Here is a 24,626-nt window from a genome sequence, read left to right as displayed (position 1 = left end):
AAAATAACATATCACTGAAATATAAATAATACAGTAATTTATGATAAACGGTATTAAAAAATATAAGAGATAATTACTAACTGAGTTTTACCAAAAATTTAATGTCAAATCATTTCAAAATATTCAAATTTCAAGATTTTGTCTATCTAAAATTATTTTTTACCCAAATATAATTCAAAATTTCATTTTTAAATTTCAAAAATTCAAAATTTAAGAACATATTATTCAAGTATAAAGAACATGCTTAATTTATATACCTTAAAGAACATTGAAAAAAATGATAAAATAACATTCATCAGAATATGAAGAATATCATCTTCAACCTTAGAATATACTACCAAAACCGGAAAAATAGATAAAAAAAAATGAAAAATACCTTCTCTTTAAACAACGAATTCGTTAGTTACATTTTTTTTAATTAAAAGATTCATTGGAATGATAAAATCAACTCTGTAATAACATTAAGGGCCTGTTCCGATTGACTGAACTCAGCTGAACTGAACTGAACTGAACTGAACTGAACTGAACTGAGCTGAACTGAACTGAACTGAACTGAACTGAACTTATTAATTAGTGATTTTTAACTACGGATTAGTGATCTTTGATTATTTATTGATTATTTATTACTATACATATGTGTATATACAAATGTACATATTAAAATATTTACGAAAAATATACTATATAATTATAATTATAAAATGTATGGAAAATATATTATAAAATGTATGGAAAATATATTAAAAACTTGAAACCTCTAAACATTTTAAACACATATACTATTTATTATTATTATTATTATTATTATTATTATTATTATTATTATTTATTGATGATTATTATTATTATTTATTGATTATTATTATTAGTATTATTATTTCAATTATTATTATTATTATTATTATTATTATTATTATTATTATTGTTGTTGTTGTTGTTGTTGTTGTTTTTGTTGATGTTGTCGTTGTAATAAGAGCTTAAAAGAATGAAATTTTGCTTTATATCATTAGCAATATCATTAGACATAAATTAAGAGCTGAGCTGAACTGAACTGAACTGAACTGAACTGAATTTCAACGGAACAGAACAGGCCCTAAATCACTTCAAAATCCAAAATTTATCATGGTTTCTCTCTTTATAAAAACTCAATTTTTCTTTACTTGAAAAAAAAAATCAATTACTCTCTAATAACAAAAATATGAAATTTAATTTACCAAAAGTAATATAGTATGTAAATTATAAATCAATTTCATAAATCCAGGAAAATAAAAAAACAAATCAATCCCTTAAGTCAAGGAGAGAATTGTTTTGATTTTTTCACTCGTGTACTTTGTATTTGCACACGATGTTCTTTCCACTTTTTCACAACGTACTCTTGTATTTTAAGAAGATGTACCATGAGCATGGTACACCCGGGTGTATGATGAAAATTTCAGTTTTTGATTAATTCCAATCTTTTACTAACTCCTTTTTTACTACTCTATATTATTTCCCTCTCTCACTAATAATTATCTATACCTCAATCGTCTATATTTTAAACTATAAACTCCTCACTTTGATCCCCATCTGATCTTATATTTTTTCTTAGACTAGCTTTGATGTTACAATTTATAAAAAGCGAGCGAAGAAATACTCGCTAATCCATATTATTAGTCTTAAATTTAGGACTGCCTACCTGCTTACTAATTTCGTATGGAGATCGACCTAATACATGTTCTCAAGACCCTTTACCAAATTATGTTAGTAAATACCCAACATAATTTATAAAGAATACTTTAAATGTGTAGTATAACACTTTAAATATCGTAAAGTACTTAACTCGAAGACTATAGAATTATAGATCGACTTATAGAGTATCTTTAAAGACAATTGTTCATTAATCTAGTTGTACTTAAAAAGATATTTGACGTTTATGATAGTTAAAATAAAATAAAATAAAATAAAAAAATAAATTATTTTAATCTCCAAGATCATCATATCAGCTCTGAGCTCCCATACCATGATACCAAAAATTGCTAAAGTAGAAATTAGAAACATAGAAGCTCAACAAGTAGTACGGAGTATTATTTTCTAAAAATTGGTAAATCACGAGAATTGGAAAAAATATCAAGGTGGTAGTAAGACTAGTAACGTAGATGATCATTATGTATGTTTTAACGGTAAATGTAAGAAAAGTACACTTGGCCATCCAATAACCAATCAATCAAGCAGAAATACAAGCATTCAATAATCAATTAACCAACTACCAACTTGTCCATTTATAATAATTTTCAACCAATAATAAGACTAAGTTTCATTAGTTCACACTCCCTACAAATTCTCTATAAATAGACCACTCAAATAAGCTTGTTAAACCACCAAGCAAAAGTGCAAAACAAAAGAAAGAAAAAAAAAACCAACCCCTCAATACTCTTGCATTTTGTTAACTAAATTAACAAATTACGTAAAACTACATATAATATGGCTAACTCAACTGTTGTCAAGCTAGCTTGTGCACTTGTAATGTGCATTGTAGTGGCCGCACCACTAGCCGAGGCAGCCGTTACATGCGGCTTGGTTTCTAGCAAAGTTGCCCCGTGCATTCCCTACCTAAAGGGAGGCGCTGCCCCAACGTCGGGTTGTTGCGGTGGGATTAAGGCTCTCAACGCAGCAGCTGCCTCTGCTGCTGACAAGAAAGTTGCATGTGGTTGCCTAAAAAGTGCTGCTGCTGCCATTTCCGGTATCGACTATTCCAAGGCTGCTGGTCTCCCTGGCAAATGTGGTGTTAGCATTCCTTACGCCATTAGCCCCAGCACCAACTGCAACGCGTATGCCTCAATTCTCTCTCTATTATAGTATTTAACTAACCAATCAGATGCCCGATCACTACTATAAAAAAAAAAAAAAAATCTATTATCTCCATTAATTCTTAGTTGCAATAAAGAAATATTTTATATCTCACAAATAATACCTTTTTGTTACAACTAAAAGTTAACGGAGCTAGTACAATTTATTTTAAAGGTCCATTATTTATTCTAGATTTCTATTGATGATCTTGTTTATACAGTAATCTAATGTGTTTGTTTGAATTTGATTTGTTTTGCAGCATCCACTAAACGGCTAATGTTGTAGCAAAACTAAAAGATGGAGCTACCTAGAAGTGGCCTAAGTAGTATAATAATAAAAAAAAGAGTCGATATTGGCGTCGATCTTTGGCGAGTCATATCACGTAGATTGTTTAATTTTTCTGTATTGTTTTGCATGGTACTGTACTTTTAAATTTGTGCCTTTGTTTTCTTTTATGAAAATTCTACTATTTCTACGATCAAATTTCGATTGTGAAAATAAAGATGGTTGTACTTTTTATATTTGAATTGAATGGCTCCATTTAGAGATGGCAATGGATCGGATTTGGATCGGGTGGAGCTTCATCCGCATCCATCCATTACTCTAATCGCTCCATCCATATCCATCCGTCATCCGCTTCACCCATCATCCATATCCGTCCGTCCATCATCTGTGGATGAAACGGGTGGAGCGGATAACTAATGGATGAGTATTAAAGTGGGAAAAAACTCACATAAACTCTAATTTTTGATTATTTGTACAATAAATTTTTTTTATTTTTATTAATAAAAAATGAAACAATAATCATATATTGTTTGAAAAATTAATTTGCAACAAAAAAAAATAAGTAATTATCATCACATTTCATATTTTATAATTAAAAATCCTAGATTAAAAATGTAATTATGTTAAACGGGTGGGTGGATTGTTAACGGGTGAAAAAAGTATCATCCACATCCGATCCGATCCATCATCCGCTTCATCCATCACCCGCTTCTCATCCATTTAGTTCGGGTTTTCGTCCATTTATTTATTGCGGGTGGAGCGGGTTAGTGGATATCCACTTAATATTGTCATCCCTAGCTCCATTTCTTACAAGTTACAACATTTGTCACAATCTCATTGCAATATAAATGCAATGTTCTTAATTTTGTACTGTCTTCTTCAACATAATTATAGTCACGAAAATGGTTATGCCTATTAATGGCAATTAAAAGTTGACAATTTAAAATAATCAAATGAATAATTATAAATTTATAAGCTCGAAATGGCCAATATTGACATTAAAATTTGAAGGGAGCTATGAGTACATTAAATTACTTTGAGGAATGTAACACAACATAAGAGAGAATATTGAGTGATGAGGTATAAGGTCACGTATCCAAAATAAACATTTTACTTTGCTAGGGGAGTAAATATTCGTACTATAACACACGTCTTTAACACTATCTTCATTCACTCAATTCAAACATGAACTCGATATTGATCTGTACTATTTTACAGATGTATTGACGTAATGTAATTAAACATTTCGATTTAGCATTTAGTCAAGTGATTCCTTCCGAAAGAACAGAACCTCGATCATTTAATGGCCTGCTAAGACCATGACTTTTGGTTATTTATTTTTTGTAATCTTGCAATCTTACCTTTAACAAAAACGTTAATAATAATAATAATAATAATAATAATAATAATAATAATAATAATAATAATAATAATAATAATAATAATAATAATAATAATAATAATAATAATAATAATAATAATAATAATAATAATAATAATAATAATAATAATTATGGATAAAGTCGCTATGCTAGATGATCCTCAGTGTGAATTGTTGTTACTTAGGGCATGTACTGGAGTTTCAAAACTCTACTTTGCATTACGTACTTGTCCTCCTAGTACTTTTGAGGTAGCTCAGCGCACTTTTGATGGAGCTCTTCGATCTTCCTTGGAGCGTATTGTTACCGCTTCGGGGCCTGGGTTTGGTGATTGGCAGTGGCGGCTTGCCACCTTACCATTTGCGTTTGGAGGGCTTGGTGTTTATTCTGCAGGTGATGTTCGTCACTATGCTTTTCTTGCTTCTCGGTTGCAGTCTGCTGGGTTGCAGACACAACTTCTTCGGCATTCTGGCATTGTTGGTCTTGGACGAGCCTTTGAGGATGCGTTGTGTCTGTTTAATGGAACAGTGGAGTCTGACATTTTGAGTAATCCGAGTGAGGTCGCTGCCCCTAAACTCATGAAGAAATTGGCAGATATGTATTTCACAAAGATTACCGCTTCTGCAGAATCTGCTTATTCTTTAACTCCTCGACAATCAGCATTGTGGAAATCTCAGCAGGGTGATCACACCTCTGCTTGGCTTCGGGCGGTTCCTATTTCGGGGTTGGGTCAGACGATGAACGCCAAGACTTATCGATGTGTGTTGTCCTATCGGTTGGGTGTTCCATTGTTCTCTATCTCCACGTCGTGCTCTGCTTGTTCGAGGGTTTTTGCTGGAGATATTTTCGGTGATCACGCGGTGTCTTGTGCTGGTATTGTGGGTATTAAACATCGGCATAATGTTGTTCGGGATACCCTTGTTGATGTTTGTTATCGTTCTGGGATTTCAGCGAGAAAAGAGGTTGCCGTTGGGTTGGCTGGAGGGAACGACGAGGCCCTCAGACCTGCGGATGTGTTACTTTATTCATGGGATCGTGGTCGCGATGTCTGTGTTGATTTGACAGGGTCTTCTCCTTTGACACAGTCAGGGCTATCTGACTTTATTCCTGGGCGGGTTGTGGCTGATGCTGCTCATCGGAAGCGGGTTAAGTATGAAGCTCGATGTCAGGCTATTGGATATGGTTTCATACCCTTCTCCTTTTCTTCGCTTGGGGAATTAGAGAAGGAGGCTGTTGCGTTACTGAAGCGGATTCAGAGGTTCTCGACGACGCAAGACATTGGGGCTCGTGCTGCAGCTCATATCTTCACTAGGGTAGGTTTTGCTATAGCTAGAGGAGTGGGGGCCCAGATTGTATCTCGGCTTCCCACTAATTTATTGTAGGTTGTATGACTTTTGTTTTTGAGATATAATAATAATAATAATAATAATAATAATAATAATAATAATAATAATAATAATATGTTATGATAATATCTAAATATGGATGACTATTATCCCATGTACAATCTAAAATATTCTAGAGTTGGGTATTTAGTTTTATCCATTGATGGAACCCTAGGAAATGTACATTATATATATCCCGTACTAGATGGAATATGAAATACAACGTAACAATCTTCCCTCATCTCTCTTTATTTTCTCTTCCATATTTAACACGTTATCAGCACCATTGCTAGTCAAATGAGTAGGATTACCAAACATTTTTCTAGAATCCCATATTATTATTATCATGTAAGTATGATCGTAGCCCATAACAATTATAATTTAACATTTATCTAATTTTGCATGCTTATTTATTGGAATATCAACATATATAACGAATACAGAGCATGATAAATAATTTAAGGTTCCATTCTTATTTTTCTCCATGCTAACGTTCTCATCTTCTATTTCGTTCTTATTTATGCATGACTTGTATCAGGATTATTTATGCATGATTATAACGTTTAGTACATATTTTGGATACTATTTATATATACTTATCTTTTAATATTATTTTGTATAGTGAAAAATGTCGAACCTTGCCAAGCTCGAATTTGTGGCCCTTGATATTACCGGAAAGAATTATTTATCATGGGTGTTAGATGCTGAAATACATCTAAATGCTAAAGGGCTTGGTGAAACAATAAAAGAGGCTAATAAGGCAACACCTCAAGATAAGGCTAAAGCCATGATTTTTCTTTGCCATCACCTCCATGAAGGGCTCAAAAATGAATATTTAACTGTGAAAGACCCACAAATCCTTTGGAGTAATCTAAAGGAAAGGTATGACCACCAAAAAACAGTGATACTCCCTAGAGCTCGTTATGAATGGTTGAATTTAAGATTGCAAGATTTTAAATCTGTTAGTGAATATAACTCAGCTATGTTTAAAATAACTTCTCAATTGAAATTATGTGGAGAAAATATTACTGATGCAGAAATGCTTGAAAAGACATACTCCACTTTCCATGCTAATAATATTGTCCTGCAGACACAATATAGAGAAAAAGGTTTTAAAAAATATTCTGAATTAATATCTTGTCTTCTTGTGGCTGAGCAAAATAACGAGCTGTTAATGAACAATCATGAATCACGTCCTACTGGCTCTACTCCATTCCCTGAAGCGAATGTGACAACCCATAACGGGAAAGAAACTAAAAACAGAGACCATTCCAGCAGTAGTGGCCGAGGTAGAGGTCGTGGTCGTGGCCAATGGCGCGGCCAGGGTCGTGGACGTGGATATGGTAGAGGTCGTGGAGGTCATTTCACAAACTCACATTCCCACCAGAAGTGGGAACGTAGGGATGAAAAAGAGAAAAGTGATAACAATATATGTTACCGTTGTGGAGGAAAAGGTCATTGGTCTCGGGTTTGTACAACTCATTTAGAAGTTGCCGATTTCTTCACTGCCCCAGAAGGGAATAATTAAAATTATATTGTTTTATGTTAGTTTTAAGTATTAGACTTATGTTTGCTTATTCTAGTGATTTATTTAAGTTTATTTCTTTCGTTGCAATAAGGATTTTTGCTTTATAAATTTATGAACTATTTAAGTGTTTTTATTGATTTATTTGTTTTATCATCTTTATTTTTATGCTTAATATTTTGACATGTATTTTATTTCATGAAGAACATGGATATTACTCAAGTTCAATTTGCTATGAATGGTGAAGAATTATGTCTTGCTGACAGTGCAACTACACATACAATACTTAAAAATAAAAAATATTTCTCTCATTTGATGATGAAAAGGATTAATGTAAGTACCATATCGGGTAGTACAAATATCATTGAGGGCTCCGGAAGAGCCACTATAAAGTTGCCTTGGGGAACTGAAATTAAAATAATTGATGCTTTATACTCCCCATTGTCTCAGAGAAATTTATTAAGTTTTAAGGATATTCGCAACAATGGTTATCATATTGAGACAATCAATGAAGAAAATAACGAATTCCTTCAAATCACAAATATAAATCAAGGCTCAAAACATGTTTTGGAGAAACTACCAACATTCTCTAGTGGTTTGTACTACACAAAAATCAATGCTATTGAAGCTCATGCTATAGTAAACCAGAAGTTTACTGATGATTTTGTTGTTTGGCATGACCGGTTAGGCCATCCCGGTTCAATAATGATGCAAAAAATAATTACGAATTCATGTGGACATTCTTTGAAGAGCCAACAGATTCTTCATAATAATATTTCATGTGCTGCTTGCTCGGAAGGCAAGTTGATTATTCGCCCATCACCAGCTAAAATTAATTTTGAATCAATTAGTTTTCTGGAACGTATACAAGAAGATATTTGTGGGCCCATACATCCCCCATGTGGACCATTTAAATATTTTATGGTTTTAATTGATGCATCAACTAGATGGTCACATGTGTCTTTGTTATCAACTCGTAACCTGGCATTTGCGAGATTACTTGCCCAATTGATTAAGTTACGGGCACATTTTCCAGATACTCCCATTAAGACTATTCGGCTTGACAATGCTGGTGAATTTACATCTCAAGCTTTTAATGATTATTGCATGTCCATTGGGATAAATGTTGAACATCCTGTAGCACATGTTCATACACAAAACGGTCTAGCAGAGTCATTAATAAAACGTATTCAGTTAATTGCTAGACCATTGCTTATGAAATCCAATCTCCCAATTTCTGCTTGGGGACATGCTATATTACATGCAACATCACTAATTCGCATTAGGCCAACAAGTTATCACAAGTTATCCCCATTACAATTGGTTTATGGTCAGGAACCAAATATTTCCCATCAAAGAATTTTTGGATGTGCGGTTTATGTTCCAACAGCTCCACCACAACGCACTAAGATGGGTCCTCAAAGGAGGTTGGGGATATATGTTGGGTTTGAATCCCCGTCAATAATTAAATATCTTGAGCCTACAACAGGGGATTTATTTACGGCTCGTTTTGCAGATTGTCATTTTAACGAGTCACTTTTCCCAACATTAGGGGGAGAAAAGAGAGAGTTGGAAATGAAATTAAATGGAATGAATTATCCTTATCCTATCTTGATCCTCGAACTAAACAGTGTGAACTGGAAGTTCAAAAGATAATTCGTTTACAAAGTTTAGCGAATCAATTGCCAGACTCGTTTGCTGACCCAAAAAGAGTGACCAAGTCACATATTCCAGCTGTTAATGCTCCATTTAAAATAGATGTCCCGGAAGGACAAAATAAAATTGCTAATGAGTCTAAACCACGCCAAAAACGTGGAAGACCAATAGGTTCCAAAGATAAGAATCCTCGGAAAAGAAAAGGAGCATTGATTGATGATGGTCAAATTGAAGAAACAATTTCCGAAGGATCTCCAAAAGAGACTTTAGACATGATACAAGAAGAAATTCAGGTACCTGATAATGAAGAAATTTCAATAAATTATATCATGTCTGGAATTACATGGAACCGAAATCAAATCAACGTCGATGATGTTTTTGCATGCAATGTAGCATTAGATGTTATGGATAATAATGAGGATCATGAACCAAAATCTATTGAAGAATGTAGACAAAGAAATGATTGGCCAAAATTGAAAGAAGCAATTGAAGCAGAATTAAAATCTCTTGGAAAAAGAGAAGTATTCGGACCAGTAGTCCGTACACCTGAAGGTGTAAAGCCAGTGGGATATAAATGGGTCTTTGTGCGAAAGAGAAATGAAAAGGGTGAAGTTGTAAGATATAAGGCACGCTTAGTTGCACAAGGATTCTCACAAAGACCTGGTATTGATTATGAGGAGACATATTCTCCTGTGGTGGATGCAACTACTTTTAGATTTTTGATTAGTCTGGCAATAAGAGAAGGACTTGACTTACGTTTGATGGATGTAGTCACAGCTTATTTATATGGCCCACTGGATAATGACATTTACATGAAGCTCCCAGAAGGATTCAAGCTGCCGGAAGCAGCAAAATCTAGTTCTCGAGAACATTTCTGTATTAAATTGAACAAATCTCTTTATGGATTAAAACAATCTGGGCGTATGTGGTATAACTGTCTAAGTGAGTATTTGTTGAAAGAAGGTTATAAGAATGATCCTATCAGCCCATGTATTTTTATAAAGAAATTTGGATCAGGATTTGTTATAATTGCAGTGTATGTTGATGATCTGAATATCATTGGAACTCCTGAAGAGATTTCAGTGACTGTCAATTATTTAAAGAAAGAGTTCGAAATGAAAGATCTAGGAAAGACAAAATTCTGCTTGGGGTTACAAATAGAGCACCTAGAGAATGGAATCCTTGTGCATCAATCAACATACATAGAAAAGGTTCTTAAAAGATTTTCTTTGGATACAGCACATCCATTGAGCAGCCCTATGGTTGTAAGATCACTTGAAGTAGAGAAAGATCCATTCCGACCTCGGGAAAATGATGAAGAAATTCTTGGTCCTGAAGTACCGTATCTTAGTGCAATTGGAGCACTAATGTACCTTGCAAGTCATACACGACCTGATATATCATTTTCAGTTAATTTATTAGCAAGGTTTAGTTCATGTCCAACCCGAAGGCATTGGAATGGGATTAAACATTTACTTCGTTACCTTCAAGGTACGAAGGATATGGGTTTGTTTTTCCCAAAGTTGTCCAAAGAAAATTTGATTGGTTTTGCAGATGCAGGTTATTTATCTGATCCTCATAATGGTCGGTCATAAACTGGATATGTGTTCACATATGGTGGTACTGCCATTTCTTGGCGTTCCATGAAACAAACCATTGCAGCTACTTCTTCCAATCATTCTGAGATTTTAGCAATTCACGAGGCTAGTCGTGAATGTGTATGGTTAAGGTCGGTAGTTCAACATATAAAAGAAGTTTGTGGTTTATCATCTGGGAAAGAGGCACCAACAACTTTATATGAGGATAACGCTGCTTGTATTGCTCAACTTAAGGAAGGATACATCAAAGGCGACAAAACAAAGCACATCTTACCCAAATTTTTCTTCACTCATGATGTTCAGAAGAATGGAAATATAAATGTATTGCAGATTCGTTCAAGTGAGAATTTAGCAGACTTATTTACTAAGGCTCTTCCGACAACAACATTCAAAAAGTTAGCTTACGACATTGGATTGCGTCGTCTTAAAGATCTCAAGTGATGTAGTCATGAGGGGGAGTTAATGCGCGCTGCACTCTTTTTTCCTTAACCATGGTTTTTTCCCACTGGGTTTTCCTAGTAAGGTTTTTAACGAGGCAGCATCTTATGCACATTATAGTGTATTATTTTGTACAGGTTTTGTAGTAAATGTTAGTTATTGTTTTATTCAATATATAGTCATCCAAGGGGGAGTGTTATGATAATATCTAAATATGGATGACTATTATCCCATGTACAATCTAGAATATTCTAGAGTTGGGTATTTGGTCTTATCCATTGATGGAACCCTAGGAAATGTACATTATATATATCCCGTACTAGATGGAATATGAAATACAACGTAACAATCTTCCCTCATCTCTCTTTATTTTCTCTTCCATATTTAACATAATAATAATAATAATAATAATAATAATAATAATAATAATAATAATAATAATAATAATAATAATAATAATAATAATAATAATAATAATAATAAGGAAAAATTGACATTTACTATCAACGAAAGCACCTTGTGTCACATTTACTACCTGTCTAAAAAAATATTTTAAATTACTACCACACAAATTCCCTAACTGTATATTTCACTACCGAATGACTTTAACCATTAATGTTTTCGTGAGTGAGGCCCAACCACCGTCCAGCAACCCCTTCATCCCCAACCACCTAACTGCCACCTTTCAGCCACCTCCCTTTCCCCCATCAACGCTGCCCCCAAAGGCCGAAATCGCGCTGCCACCCATTCCCCTCGCCGGCAACCGGCTCTCCTTGCCCCTAAACTACAATCCCCTACCCGAAACCCCTTTCCTTCCATGAAACCATAGAAAAACCCATCTTCAACCCTAAACCCCAAATCGTTCGCAACCCTTAAAATTGAAATTAAACCCCCAAATTGTTCCTCCTCCATCGCCGCTAGGTTTCAGGGCTGGCGAGGAGCGATTGGGAGGTTTTTCTAAGGTTTTGTGTGAGGGAAAAGGGATCGTGGTTTAGGGGCTAGGGGAGAAGGGCGGTGCCGCGCGAAGGGATTCAGGTGGTGCACTGGCCACGGGGTTAGGGGTGGTTGGCAGGAGGGTAAATGGAGAGGTAGGGTTCGTCGGCTTCGGGGGAAATTCAGGGGTGGGGTTCGTGGGCTTCGGGGAAGATTTTGGGCGCCAGCAAGGGGAAGGGGAAGGGTGGCTGACGTCGTGACAGGGAGGGGAGGTGTTTGAGATATTTTTTTTAAAGTTTTTTTTAATAATTTAAATTATTATTTAAATGAAATATGTGGCCCACTTAACGGATTCCGTTAACTGGTAGCAATATATACAGTTAGGGAATTTGTTTGGTAGCAATTTAAAATATTTTTTAAACAGATAGTAAATGTGACACATGGTGCTTTCGCTGGTAGTAAATGTCAATTTTTCCTAATATTAATATTTTTCTGATCCTACCATGCCCTGAAATAATGACTTGCGTTCGATATGATGGCATTTGATAGACAATAATGTGATAGTGAGTATATGTGAATGTCTAAGCGATCAAACTTCTATCAACTTCGAACCAACTGTGTATTTTGGGTGCTAGTGCACCACCTTTTAACCCACTGTAGTATATGATGGTGGTGCAGGTACTTAGACCTCTGTTAGGGTCTGTAAACTGTAAAACTGATGATGTTTTAATTTGTTAATGCAGTACTTCTTCCTTCCAAAAAAAAAAAAAAAAAGTCTAAGCGATCTAATAAGGGATATAAAACCTTCCTAACCAGCTCTCTCTAATCATGGTTAAATATGATCACTGTATGCCAGAATGTGACAGCTACTGCTCCAATACAGTTGTGCCACCTGGAGGGATATTTGTGCCGTTACTCTTTGTATTCTGTGCCTATGATTAGTGTTGATTGGCTAGGTGTTTTTTGTCCTGTAGTTTTCTATTTATTCTGAACTTTGTTTTGCTTGCTATGTAAGAATGATGATCTGTTTTTTATCTTGATAATACAAGAGCTCTCCTTCTCTTCTCTCTACACTTTCTTCTTCCTTTCTCTCTAATATCAATCCCCTTGCACCTGGTAAATTAGTCTTTATGGTATCAGAGCCAGGTTGTGCAAAATCGGGATTGTTCTTGAAATTTTAAAGCAGATCGTTTCCTCTGAATTTTTCACAAATATTCAACTTTCTCTCTTTTCAAAAATCTCATCTTTATGGCAACTGATGCTAACAGCGTGCTCTACTTGCACCCTAATGATGGTTCCTATTCCATCTCCATTGACAAGCTCACAGGAGCTGTTGATTATAGATCCTGGAGAAGATCCATGGAGATAGCTCTTACCTCGAAGAAGAAGATCGGATTTGTGGTGGGGACTGTACTCAGATCAACCTATGCAAACGATCCTGTGAAGACAGATCAGTGGGACACATGTAATTCAATGGTAATATCCTGGATTCATTCTTGTTTATCTTATACTATTAAGAAATCTATACTCTATGTTAGCACTGCTAGAGAAACATGGGTGCAGCTTGAAAAGCGTTTTTCTATGGCTAATGGATCTAGGAAATACAAACTTAACAAAGATCTGTATAGTCTTAAGCAAAATAATAACACTGTGAATGTTTATTATACTGCTATGTCTAGTCTTTGGGAAGAGCTTGACTCAATGAATGCTATGCCTGTTGTTAATGATACATCAGCTGAAATAAGAAATTTGTTGAATGCAATAGCTAAGTATCAAGAAGAAAGCAGGTTGTTTCAATTTCTTAATGGTCTTAATGACCAGTATAGTGCCATGAGAACTCAGCTCCTCATGATGACACCCTTGCCTACAGTAGACACTTCTTGTTCTATATTGCAGCAAGAAGAAAGCCAAAGGGAGGTTCTTCAGCTTCATGACAATATAATGATGCATATGCTATGTATGGCAAGCAAGGTGGTAAGTCAAACTTCTCTGAGAAATGCTCGGCTTGTGGTGGAAAAGGGCATAATCAGAGTAAGTGCTGGACTGTGATAGGATACCCATCCTGGCATCCAAAGCACATACAGAACAATCTGATGAGAGGACAGAACAGAAATGGAACAACAACACGATCAAACACACATTACTTGATCACTAGCTAGTCATTATGGATATTACTAACCAGTCCACTCTCCGGTCCAAAAACCCAATGAAAACCTATCCTAGACCAGATTGATATTTAAATTTATGCATAAAAACCTATAATTGATTCATTTCTTCCTTCAATATGTTGGAATATATTTATATTATATGAGATATTTTATGATAAAATGCAAAAGGGCATTAAACATAATACTTTTATCTTATATTTTTTTTCCATGTATTGTTATAATAAAAGGATTGTTGTCAAAAATATATATATATATATATAATAAAAGGACTAATTAAAATGATAGGGGAAAGAAAAAAGTCTAGAATTGGTCCAAAAATGTTCACCCCTTGCATAGTCGGTCCAATGTTTGGATCTTGAATTATTTTTATTTTATTTTATTTTATTTATTTATTTTTTGTATTCAATTTGATTTGAGTTGAAGTGTCAATTTAGTGTTTTTTGGATTTTGGCCAAATCCAATTTGAGGTAAAATTTCGTTTAGGAAATGGTTAAGCCAATTTGATCTATCCAAGTCTCCTATTACAAGATTTACAACCTATCCAAACGAATGTAATAAAATTCCACATAACTATATTTTATATTAAAATAATTAATCGAAAATGGCTATCACTTCGATGCCGTCCAAACAAATAAAATCAGATTGAACATGCATGGCTGGTGGTAGAACTAGAGTATGGGTCGTCTATAGACTCGCACCGTAACACTAATTGCATACGACGCCGACACTCGTATTATTTTCTGTCTATTTTGGCACATTGGCGATTGTATTAATGCCCTTCAAACACAAGGACAAAACTGCCACGGAAACAATTATAAAAATCAACTACGTATCAACAATAATGAGTTTTCTTATCTCTTTAAAATTACGATGTTCCATAATTTCAAATACACCGTATCCTCTCTATGCTAATTTATTACTTTCTCCGTTTTTTTATAATCACACCGACATGACTATAATTTTTTTGCATGTCGGTATAAAACTTGATTAATTTGATTTTATCTGAGTTCTTTACCATCTTTCTAAAATTATACCTCTTTTCCTTTTGCTATTAGTTCTGGTTTCGAGCAATAAGTTTGATCATTAGTAACTACTAAAACAAACAAAAACAAAATAAATTTAATAATACTTCGAAATAATTACAATAGTTTAACATTGTTCATTTGTTTGATCAACAAATTTCTTAACAGTAAGTCACTAACAAGCTGCATCTAGCTAGTAAGTCACTAACAAGCTGGATCTAGCTAATTAAGTAAGCTAAATAGCCCGCAAAGAAATTATATATCAGATGTTCTTTTGCGTACGAATTTAACAAAATCGTATCACTAAAACATTAGATATACTGTATCATAATAGGTAAATTCAACTAAATCTTTAGAAACACTTAATTAATGAAACTTCTTTCATTAACTTGATTATGCAAATTTTACATCAAAAGCGTTAGGCCTTGGTAGCAGCCCATAGTGCCATGACTTATCGACTAAATGTACTACACCAATGAGCAAGGCAATAGGGCATCCAATTAGCCAATCAAGAAGCAAATGTATTTGTATTTAATAATATTATGGGCCAATGTTCATCTACCAACAACCTACTTGCCCAATTGATTTAAGCATCACCACAATTTTATGTCCCATATTTATTTAGTTCACACTTCCTAAACATCTTCTATAAATAGACCACTTTAGTAAACTATCTTATTCACCAAGCAAAAGCAAAACCAAAGACAAAGTCAATACTTCTTAATACCTATTCTCCAAACAAAAAGAAACTTAGTAAGCAAGTATGGCAAGCTCAGCTATTGTCAAGTTAGCTTGTGCACTTGTGATGTGCATTGTGGTGGCTGCACCACTCGCCGAGGCTGCAATAACTTGCGGCATGGTTTCCGGCAAAGTTGCCCCGTGCATTTCCTACTTGAAGGGAGGCCCCGGTCCATCCGGCCCTTGCTGTGCTGGAATTAAATCTCTCAACCAAGCAGCTGCCTCCGGTGCTGACAAGAAAGCAGCATGCATTTGCCTGAAAAACGCTGCTCATGGCATTGCCGGTATTAACTACGGAAAGGCCAACGGTCTCCCTGGCATGTGTGGTGTTAAGATTCCCTACTCCATCAGCCCCAACACCAACTGTAACGCGTATGTTATTCTCCCTCGTTCTTTTGCCTGTATTTATTTTCTTAACGTACTCCCTTTGTTTCTTAAAGACTGTCTTATTTCTTTTTACAGTCTCTCTTTAAAACAATTCTATCTACGCACACAATATAAATAAATCGTTATAAAGTGAATTAATTAGACAAGGCAAACTTTAATGCACCATTCTAATATATACTTTTATAGCATATAAAAATTAGTTACAATGAGTTAGTTAACAATCATCACAACATCGCTATTTGCCGATATTTAGCTTATGTACGATATTTAAAACAACGTAACAAACTACGTATTGATGCATTTTAGTAAGTTATATATACGAGTACTAATCATATATGTTGATTATGAACTTAACATATTTGTTTGAATTGGTTTATTTCGCAGCATCCACTAAACAGCAAACGTAGTAGCAGATCAGAAAGATGGAGCTACATAGGAGTGGCCCAACAACGAACTCATCTAGTCGAGTGTATAATAAAAATTGAGTCCTAATACGAGCTGGTCTACGGCGAGTAATTTGTATTTCCTGTTTGATGCATTGTCACTTTTGTATTACCTTACCTTCCTGGTTATAAAATCACTAGTTAACTACTACCACTTATGTAGTATTTACTATATTATGTGCCTCTTCATAGCTCTATTTTCGCTTTGTGTTAAAGAGTAACCGCTATATTTCATAAATTATAAATATTGAATAAATCACTAAGCAACATAAGCATCTAATGTGGTAAAAGGGGTTCAATCCCAACAAGAAGCACTACTTTGAGTGTAAGTACTTCCCTTATCCTCCCCTCTACTTGATCTCAAAGTGCTTAACCTGTAAACTCGACAGGATTGACCTGTAAAAGATTTTGATCCGACAAAACGGTTCATCTAACCTAGCTAAAAAGGATGTAGTATAAGGACATGTACTGCATGCATTCGGCTAAGAACGAGCTTCATTCAAATTTATGACCAAATAATCTTGTCTATCAACTATATTGGCCATACAGCCGCCTTTCTAATAAATATGAGATCTAAGAATAACTTCGATTTAATCCATCCAATCCCCTCAATCCTTCATAAATGTAATCTACTCTTTATTGGACTATAAATCATAATCCTCGAGCTATATATTTGTGCTTATTAAGATAAAGATCGTACAAAGATACGGCACTCTACAACTTTCTTAAAAATTAGCATTAGTATATGTTGATCGGATTTTATAAGTACTAATCTTATTATCTTAATCAGTAAACTTCAATTTCTATCCACAAAAATAAATTTTTACTTAATATGATTGAATTGCTGCATGCATATGAAAAATATAACACTATTTTTCAGTAACAGTAAATTACTTTGACGTGAAAGAAATTTATTGAAGTAGTAAAATGTGCATGTTTGATAACTTTTTTTAGGGGTTGTTTGTTCAAGATCTTTGATTTCATTTAACATAAAGCACCAAAATATACTCAACCAAAAGAGTGTTTGATAACTTATTTTACGTTTTTGAATTAAGAGAGTGATAGCTCAAGTGGTTCAAGCTTTTTTTCCCAATCTGAAGGTCTTGGCATATATTCTCGTCACCTGCCCACCCTGATGACTCTCTTAAAAAAAAAAATTACGTTTTTAAATTTATAAGCGAGCTTTTGTCTATTTCATTATGTTTAATTATATTTCATTTATGGCAGACCCATATTACACACAATTTAGACGACGATTAACAATTCACTCTCATACTTATGCTTTATAATACAGACTTAGAGAGTATGACAGCAAACAAGAGTGGCAAATTCATTAAAACTATCAAGTAAAGGATTGGGACCATTTTTGTAATGCAACTTCATCTCGAAGGCATAAATAGTGATAGAACCAATAGGATTACACTTTTGTAATCTATCGTATTCATCAGTCTACCTACTACAAAATTTCCTATGACTATTCTAACTATTGTGTACCTTTCTTTCTTATTATTATATACGGAGTATTATTTTTAAAAAAAAATGAAAGTCATATTTGCTCAAAGTTGTACCTTGTACATATATAGCACGCTCAAGATACTTTGGAAAAAGAAGACAAAAACCAAATTAAAACTAATATGAGTTTTTTTTTTCAACAACTAATGAGGCCATGAACATAAATAATTCTAGTGCTCTACTCAATCAAAAGTTAAGCTACTGATTAAGGTTCATTACTCTATTATGCCCCCTTCCACGAGAGCGTGTTGGGCTTAGAAGGGTAGATGACTAGATGCAACATGAACCCTCTTCATACCTAGTGCTTAATATTCCGCTTGAAAGTGGAGGTGGATGAGATTTGAGCCCGTGACCTCTGTATCAAATTGGATCTAATACCTTGTTAAATGACCAACTTAATAAAAAACTTAAATTGATAGTTGATACCTAGAAATATATTATATAATTGATGCCTAAGGCTTAAGAATATGTTTATACTCTATTTAGCTTCATGGTTAAGGGTAAAGTAGGGTTAATTTCAAGCTCAATTCAAGTTAAGGGCATGTTCTCTTCAATCAGATTATTTTCAGTTTAGTTCAGTTTAACTCCAATAAGTTCAGTTCAGTTCAATTTTTAATTTCTTTCTCTCATAAAATATTCAGTTAAGTTCAGTTAGTTCACTACAGCTCCAATAAGTTCAGTTCAGTTCAGCTCCAATAATCAGAACACGCCCTAAGTCAATTGTTAGGCGTTCTTTTGGATTGTGAAATTCTTTTTTTTTTTTTAACTCTTTTTGTGGACTTTTTAAATCTAAGAGGGTGCTTGGTATAGATATTGTAAATGAAACAGAAATAAATAAATAAATAAATTAGAGGGAGGAAAGAATTTATTACCTCCGATTTTTTTTTAGTTGTAACTTTGAAATATTTTATATCTCTCAAATAATACCCCAAAGTTGCAACTAAAAAAAAAAAAAAAATCAGAGGTAGTATGTAATTCCTTAATAGATATTATTTAACCTAAAATGTTTTCTGTGAAAACAAACGAAACCTGGCCTGCACAATCGAAACATACATGAATTTCCCTCTAGCTCTTACAACAGCACACTTGGTTTTTTTTTTTTTTTTTTTTCTTGATTGAAACAGACAACACACTTGGCATATGTTGAGTGAAGGTGTGGACTTTTCTAGATTATGTATGGAATAAAATAACTATATACGTTGAAAAAACATAACAACAAAATCAAACATAAAAACTTTGGATCTGAAATTAAATAAATAGCCCCACAAAAGAATACCATCCCAATAAAGAAGGTGCATGTACAAAGTTAGATGGCTTTCAAAGAAATCATACCACGTTGCTAGTAACGGGTGTAGTAGTAACAGTGTAGTAGGCATTCTCGCACTTATTACATTTCACACCGACACACACTGCTAGTCTGCTGCCTTGTTTTCTAAATAGTTTGGCTGATTTACGACCGAATAATTAGGTTTTAATGCCCTTCAATCATAAGAATGGTATTTTCTCTATTTTTATTTCATGAATCCTATAATAATTGTTTCCAAAATAAATGATACATCATAGGGTTATCATACATGTATTTATAATGTTTATCAAAGATATTATCAGGAAGTACGTACTTAAAAAGAGTTGTACTCCGTATATATTTTGTACTCTCTCAGTCGATTTTTATTTTATGTAATTATTTTGTATTTATATGCATCGACATACCAAGTACTTTGAAATGATGGACTTTATTTTCTTCATGGATAATTCATAATTAGAGCATAGTAATGTACTCCATACTATAGATTGTAATATATTTAGGGCTTTGCCCAGGTAATGCATGCTTCATTTTGTGTTTTAAAAAAAATGTATTCCATACATATTGTAAAATATACTGCATCCTAACCTCTTCAAGGGAATCTTCATCATCTCATTATGATTATATTCTCTTCACTAGAACAAATAGCAAAATAAAAAGAGAAGTGAAAATAGTGAAATACAAGTATTTATATATATTGTAAGAAAATAATCATAAAATGGAGCAAAAGTTTAGAATAAAAATAATAAAATAATGTGGGTTATATCCCAAATTAGAAAGGGAAAAAATGCATCACCATTATTTTAAAACGAATAAAAAAAATTAATTTCGAAACGAAAAGAGTACATCAAAGTCCTATTATATGTAAATAATAATATAAGTACTTTTTTTGTTTCCTAAAAAAAAAAGGTACTTTTATTGTGTAAATAAGAAATTAATTTGCTTATGGGCTAAGGCTATTATAAGTATAAATAATAGATGCGCCATTAATAAGGGACTGTCATTCAGAAATCTAACTAGTAACAACTAAGAAGCATAATGAGCATACACTGTATGTGAAAATTTGAGCCATCTTTTGTGCTCCGTAATAAGCAAACTTATTTACATGTGTGTGATATGAGTGAGTTAAAAGAGGCCAATATAGTCCTTTAAAATGACGCGCGCTTAAAAATAGCACAATTAATAAGTTCCTAGCTAGGTTAAGTCCGTCCATGGCATCATTGGCATGACATGAAATAAGCTTGACACGATATTAAGCGTGTTAGGAAAGGCTATGAATTGAATTGAACCGCAAATTTTTTGGAAAAACAAGATAAAAGTACAAAACATGACCATGCGCATCAAAGCACGTTGACATATAGATATAATTGGCTTAGTTTCATGTCCTCAAATATGGTAGTAGTTCGGGATGTTCTTGAAGGGATGCCTAAGAAGTGGTTACGAATGCTCCCAAGGAGAATTTGGCGACAAGGCTAAAGAAGCGTCCCAGTGTTTGATTGTATGCATTAACTAGCAATTTATTGTATGTTAATGGCTTGGGATTTGACCGTCACTCACTATGGGCTTTTGCCTAGTACACCCTCAAAAGTAATAAAAAAAAATTGTATTTTTCGATCCCAGGATCTTCTGGTATTGGGAGGAAATTTCTAAACACTTGAGCTATCACTCACGCTCATAGAAAAATTGTGTGCTTGTGTTTGCTATCGTTATTTCCTTGTGCAAATTAGTGTGTGTTTGTGGTTGGTCTAGATAATGTCTAGACACCATCACCATAACCTCTTGCGTTTGTGGGTGGTCTAGACTATGGCTCATGTAATTGAAAAACATCGCGACACTTGGGCACACAAGCATGGCATATCAAGATTAGAAAGCTTTTAAAATATGTATTATCAATATTCTGTTAGCTAGGGTTGTTTCTGAAAATAGAATGTTAACAATTTAGTACACTTCTTTTAAACAACAAAGTTTATGCATAACCTTAATCATACAAATACAATATCTCAAACACTTGAATAATAAATACATGATTCTTAAATATAGTATGTATATAAAGTTCATCATAAACTGGTAGATTAGTAGCAAAGACAAATTGGGCCCCAAAAAGTTTTCACAAGTATTTATAGTAATAATGGGCTGAGTTTGTTAAAAAAAAATTAAAATGAAGACTATCCATCTTCAATGATAGCAATTTTACAAGCCCAAGTACCAAAATAAGCATACTTTGGTACAGAATTGTTATTTTAAAAGCTTCCTAGTAAATGTGGTGTTAGCAGTCCCTACCCTATTAGCATTCCCTACCACATTTTCAATATTCTGTTAGCATTCCCTAAAAGAATTGTTTCATTACAATTGTTATCTCTTCTCATCTATTTCATTTGTCCCCCTACAGTTGTCCGATTGTCCCATTAGATTGAGTATGGTCACTCTCCAAGTTTAAGGTTTCATTGGGTGGAATCCATAAGAGAGAAAAAACCTAACGGAAAATAATAATAAGTGTATGATGCGAGTAAAATTGCAATCATTAATAACTACTTACTGTATATTTCCTCTATCCCTTGTTATTTTTTGTCCCACGGCCAAATTTTGAGTCAAAACTCATAGTGTCGCTCGATGGGATATAATGTCTGATCGGAACATGTGTTTGTCTTCCTTCCCCCAAAGTTTTGTAACTTTAACGGATATTAATATGTGTTAAACAAAATCCCGTAAAAGGTTAAGTTAAAGAACAAAAGCCAAAAAGAAAACTACGAGAATTGAGGTAATACAAGTCTTTTGTTTCAATTCAACCAAAATAAACAGACATTATTTACCTATTAGGTACTCCCTCCGTTTCATAAAGATGTTCCTGTTTCGCAAATCGATGCAAAATTTTACCCATCTTTGACCGCAAATATCTTTAATCTCACACTAGCAAAAATTATAAAAATTAGATATTAATAATCTACTCACCAAGACGAATCAAACTAGATCCCACATGACTATATTTGCTCTTATAGATTAAGAGAAATTTAGAAGATTCTCTCTTTCTTAAAAAAGTCAAATATTCAAAACAGGAACATCATTGTGGAACGGAGGGAGTAGATATTCAGCCCTAATTGAATTCAACTACCACTAATCTCTATTAATGGCGGATAATTTACCCAATGGGTAGACAAAGTTTTTTCTGGCTCTCGAACCTAGACAGCCAAATAGCCAATAGATGATGAGAACATGTAAGCAAATCTCACCAACGGTTAGAAAATACAGGTACCTGTGCCTGAGGTTGTCACTATTAAGAGGCTTTTAAAAATACTAAAAACTTAAGACCTAAGAAGATGACTCATTGTACTACAAATCAGCACAATAATTCAATTCAGCATTCAATGATCATCAACTATCAACTAACTACTTCCAACCCCAAAAAATAGGGACATGTTTTTATTTTCCTACACTTCATTCTACGTACTAATTTCCCTATAAATAGCACCAACAATGTAACTCCTAATTCCTAAACCATCAAAAACACATACACTAGCATTCTATTCTTATTCTCTAAGCCAAGCAACAATCTTCGGTCGCTCTTAAAGCAACGAACTTAACCAAAAAAAATGGCAAGCTCAGCAGTTTTCAAGTTAGCTTGTGCAGTTTTGATGTGCATGTTAGTGGCTGCACCACATGCTGAGGCTTTAACATGTGGTCAGGTTACTAGCAGCATCGCTCCATGCATGACCTACCTTACAGGAGGTGGCAGCCCATCGCCCTCTTGCTGCGGCGGGGTTAAGACCCTTAACAGCATGGCTTCCACCCCTGCTGACAGGAAAGCCGCTTGCGGTTGCCTAAAGTCTGCTTCTACTGCTATCAAGGGTCTTAATGCCGGCAATGCCGCCTCCCTCCCTGGTAAATGTGGTGTTAGCATTTCATACCCTATTAGCACCTCAACTGACTGCTCTAAGTAAGTTCCTTCTCCTCTTTTTCTGTCTTTCATAGAAATGTTTCAAGTTTTTAATTAAAGGTCAAGTGGTAAGGGAAAAAAAAAGGTGTTGTGACATTGTATTGAGTACTTAAAGGTTACCACGTACCATAACTTGGGTAATTAATCATATTGACAAATGACAATGGGTACGTTTCTAACTGTCTAAGAGTATGACTTTGGAGTTTATATCTAATAGGACTACATGTTGACTTTGTTGAGTAACTATCATGGGTACGTGTTTAAGTATACGACTTTAGTGTTTATATATGGTACGGATACATACATGTTGAGTAGCTGTCACAGGGGTTTTGGGAAAACAGGAAAAGGGTTTTTCTTTGAATAACAGAACCAATTAATGTCTATATAAAAAGTCCAAAGAACAGTTTTTTTCTTTTCTAGCAAATCTGACTTAGTCCTGATTTCTTCAACGTTTGATTTTACAGGGTGAACTAAGCGGCCATTTTCAGGCAACAGAGAAGTATCTAGCTACCAATCGTATACGTAGTAGTGTGTATAATAAGACTGAGTCCTGATGAGACTCCTTCATGAGTTTACTTGAGTCCTGATGAGACGTGCCTACGAGATGCTTGTACTTGCTATGTCATGTATTGTATCTTTGTATTTCTGAGTTCGGTTTTCTAAATATAATTTAGTGCTCTTACCTGATACCAGTAACTGTTATGTGCCGGTTTCTTCTTCTATCCTCCATAATTTCACCTGTCTTCAAATATCCAAATATCCAATGCATCCGCCTAAGAAACCAAGAAACAATAAGTATTGACTATGACTTATGATAAAACTTTAGAATCAATACAGCAACCATTGACACATCTAATATATAAGATACTTTTACATCTTTAGTGGCGCAACCATGCAAGTAAGAAGCAAACAACCTTTTAATTAAATCAATGTGGTGCAACCGTTGTATAAAACTTTTAAACAGCTATATACATGCATGCTACAAACTTCATCAATAATAGACATCAAGAGAACATGTTAAATCTGGACTAGACACATGCTAGAAAATATACCTTGAAATTTAAAGTAATCGTATTTGCAAGAACTATACAGCAACA

General features: G+C 34.1%; 4 protein-coding genes across 4 annotated transcripts; all 4 read left to right on the top strand.

The window, feature by feature from the left end:
• The first annotated feature begins 2,350 nt into the window (after positions 1–2,350).
• Positions 2,351–3,353, top strand: LOC145623681 (non-specific lipid-transfer protein-like). The gene is made up of 2 exons (XM_081676534.1): positions 2,351–2,807; positions 3,086–3,353. The coding sequence occupies exons 1-2, from the start codon at positions 2,461–2,463 to the stop codon at positions 3,093–3,095; spliced, it is 357 nt and encodes a 118-aa protein (XP_081532660.1). The 5' UTR covers positions 2,351–2,460; the 3' UTR covers positions 3,096–3,353.
• Positions 3,354–13,273: 9,920 nt separating this feature from the next.
• On the top strand, positions 13,274–14,074 carry LOC145622013 (uncharacterized). Its single transcript, XM_081676380.1, has one exon. It carries the CDS (start codon positions 13,274–13,276, stop codon positions 14,072–14,074), a length of 801 nt encoding a protein of 266 aa, XP_081532506.1.
• A 1,805-nt stretch (positions 14,075–15,879) lies between these two features.
• On the top strand, positions 15,880–16,934 carry LOC145623680 (non-specific lipid-transfer protein-like). Its single transcript, XM_081676533.1, has 2 exons — positions 15,880–16,325; positions 16,725–16,934. The coding sequence occupies exons 1-2, from the start codon at positions 15,979–15,981 to the stop codon at positions 16,732–16,734; spliced, it is 357 nt and encodes a 118-aa protein (XP_081532659.1). The 5' UTR covers positions 15,880–15,978; the 3' UTR covers positions 16,735–16,934.
• Positions 16,935–23,086: 6,152 nt separating this feature from the next.
• On the top strand, positions 23,087–24,218 carry LOC145610124 (non-specific lipid-transfer protein-like). The gene is made up of 2 exons (XM_081665393.1): positions 23,087–23,529; positions 23,994–24,218. Exons 1-2 carry the CDS (start codon positions 23,186–23,188, stop codon positions 24,001–24,003), a joined length of 354 nt encoding a protein of 117 aa, XP_081521519.1. The 5' UTR covers positions 23,087–23,185; the 3' UTR covers positions 24,004–24,218.
• Positions 24,219–24,626: the final 408 nt, after the last annotated feature.

The sequence above is a fragment of the Chenopodium album genome, chromosome 3 (genome assembly GCF_948465745.1).
Source record: "Chenopodium album chromosome 3, dcCheAlbu1.1, whole genome shotgun sequence".
Taxonomy (NCBI): domain Eukaryota; kingdom Viridiplantae; phylum Streptophyta; class Magnoliopsida; order Caryophyllales; family Amaranthaceae; genus Chenopodium; species Chenopodium album.
Note: the sequence above shows the minus strand (reverse complement) of the source record. Positions and strands in the feature narration are given on the sequence as shown.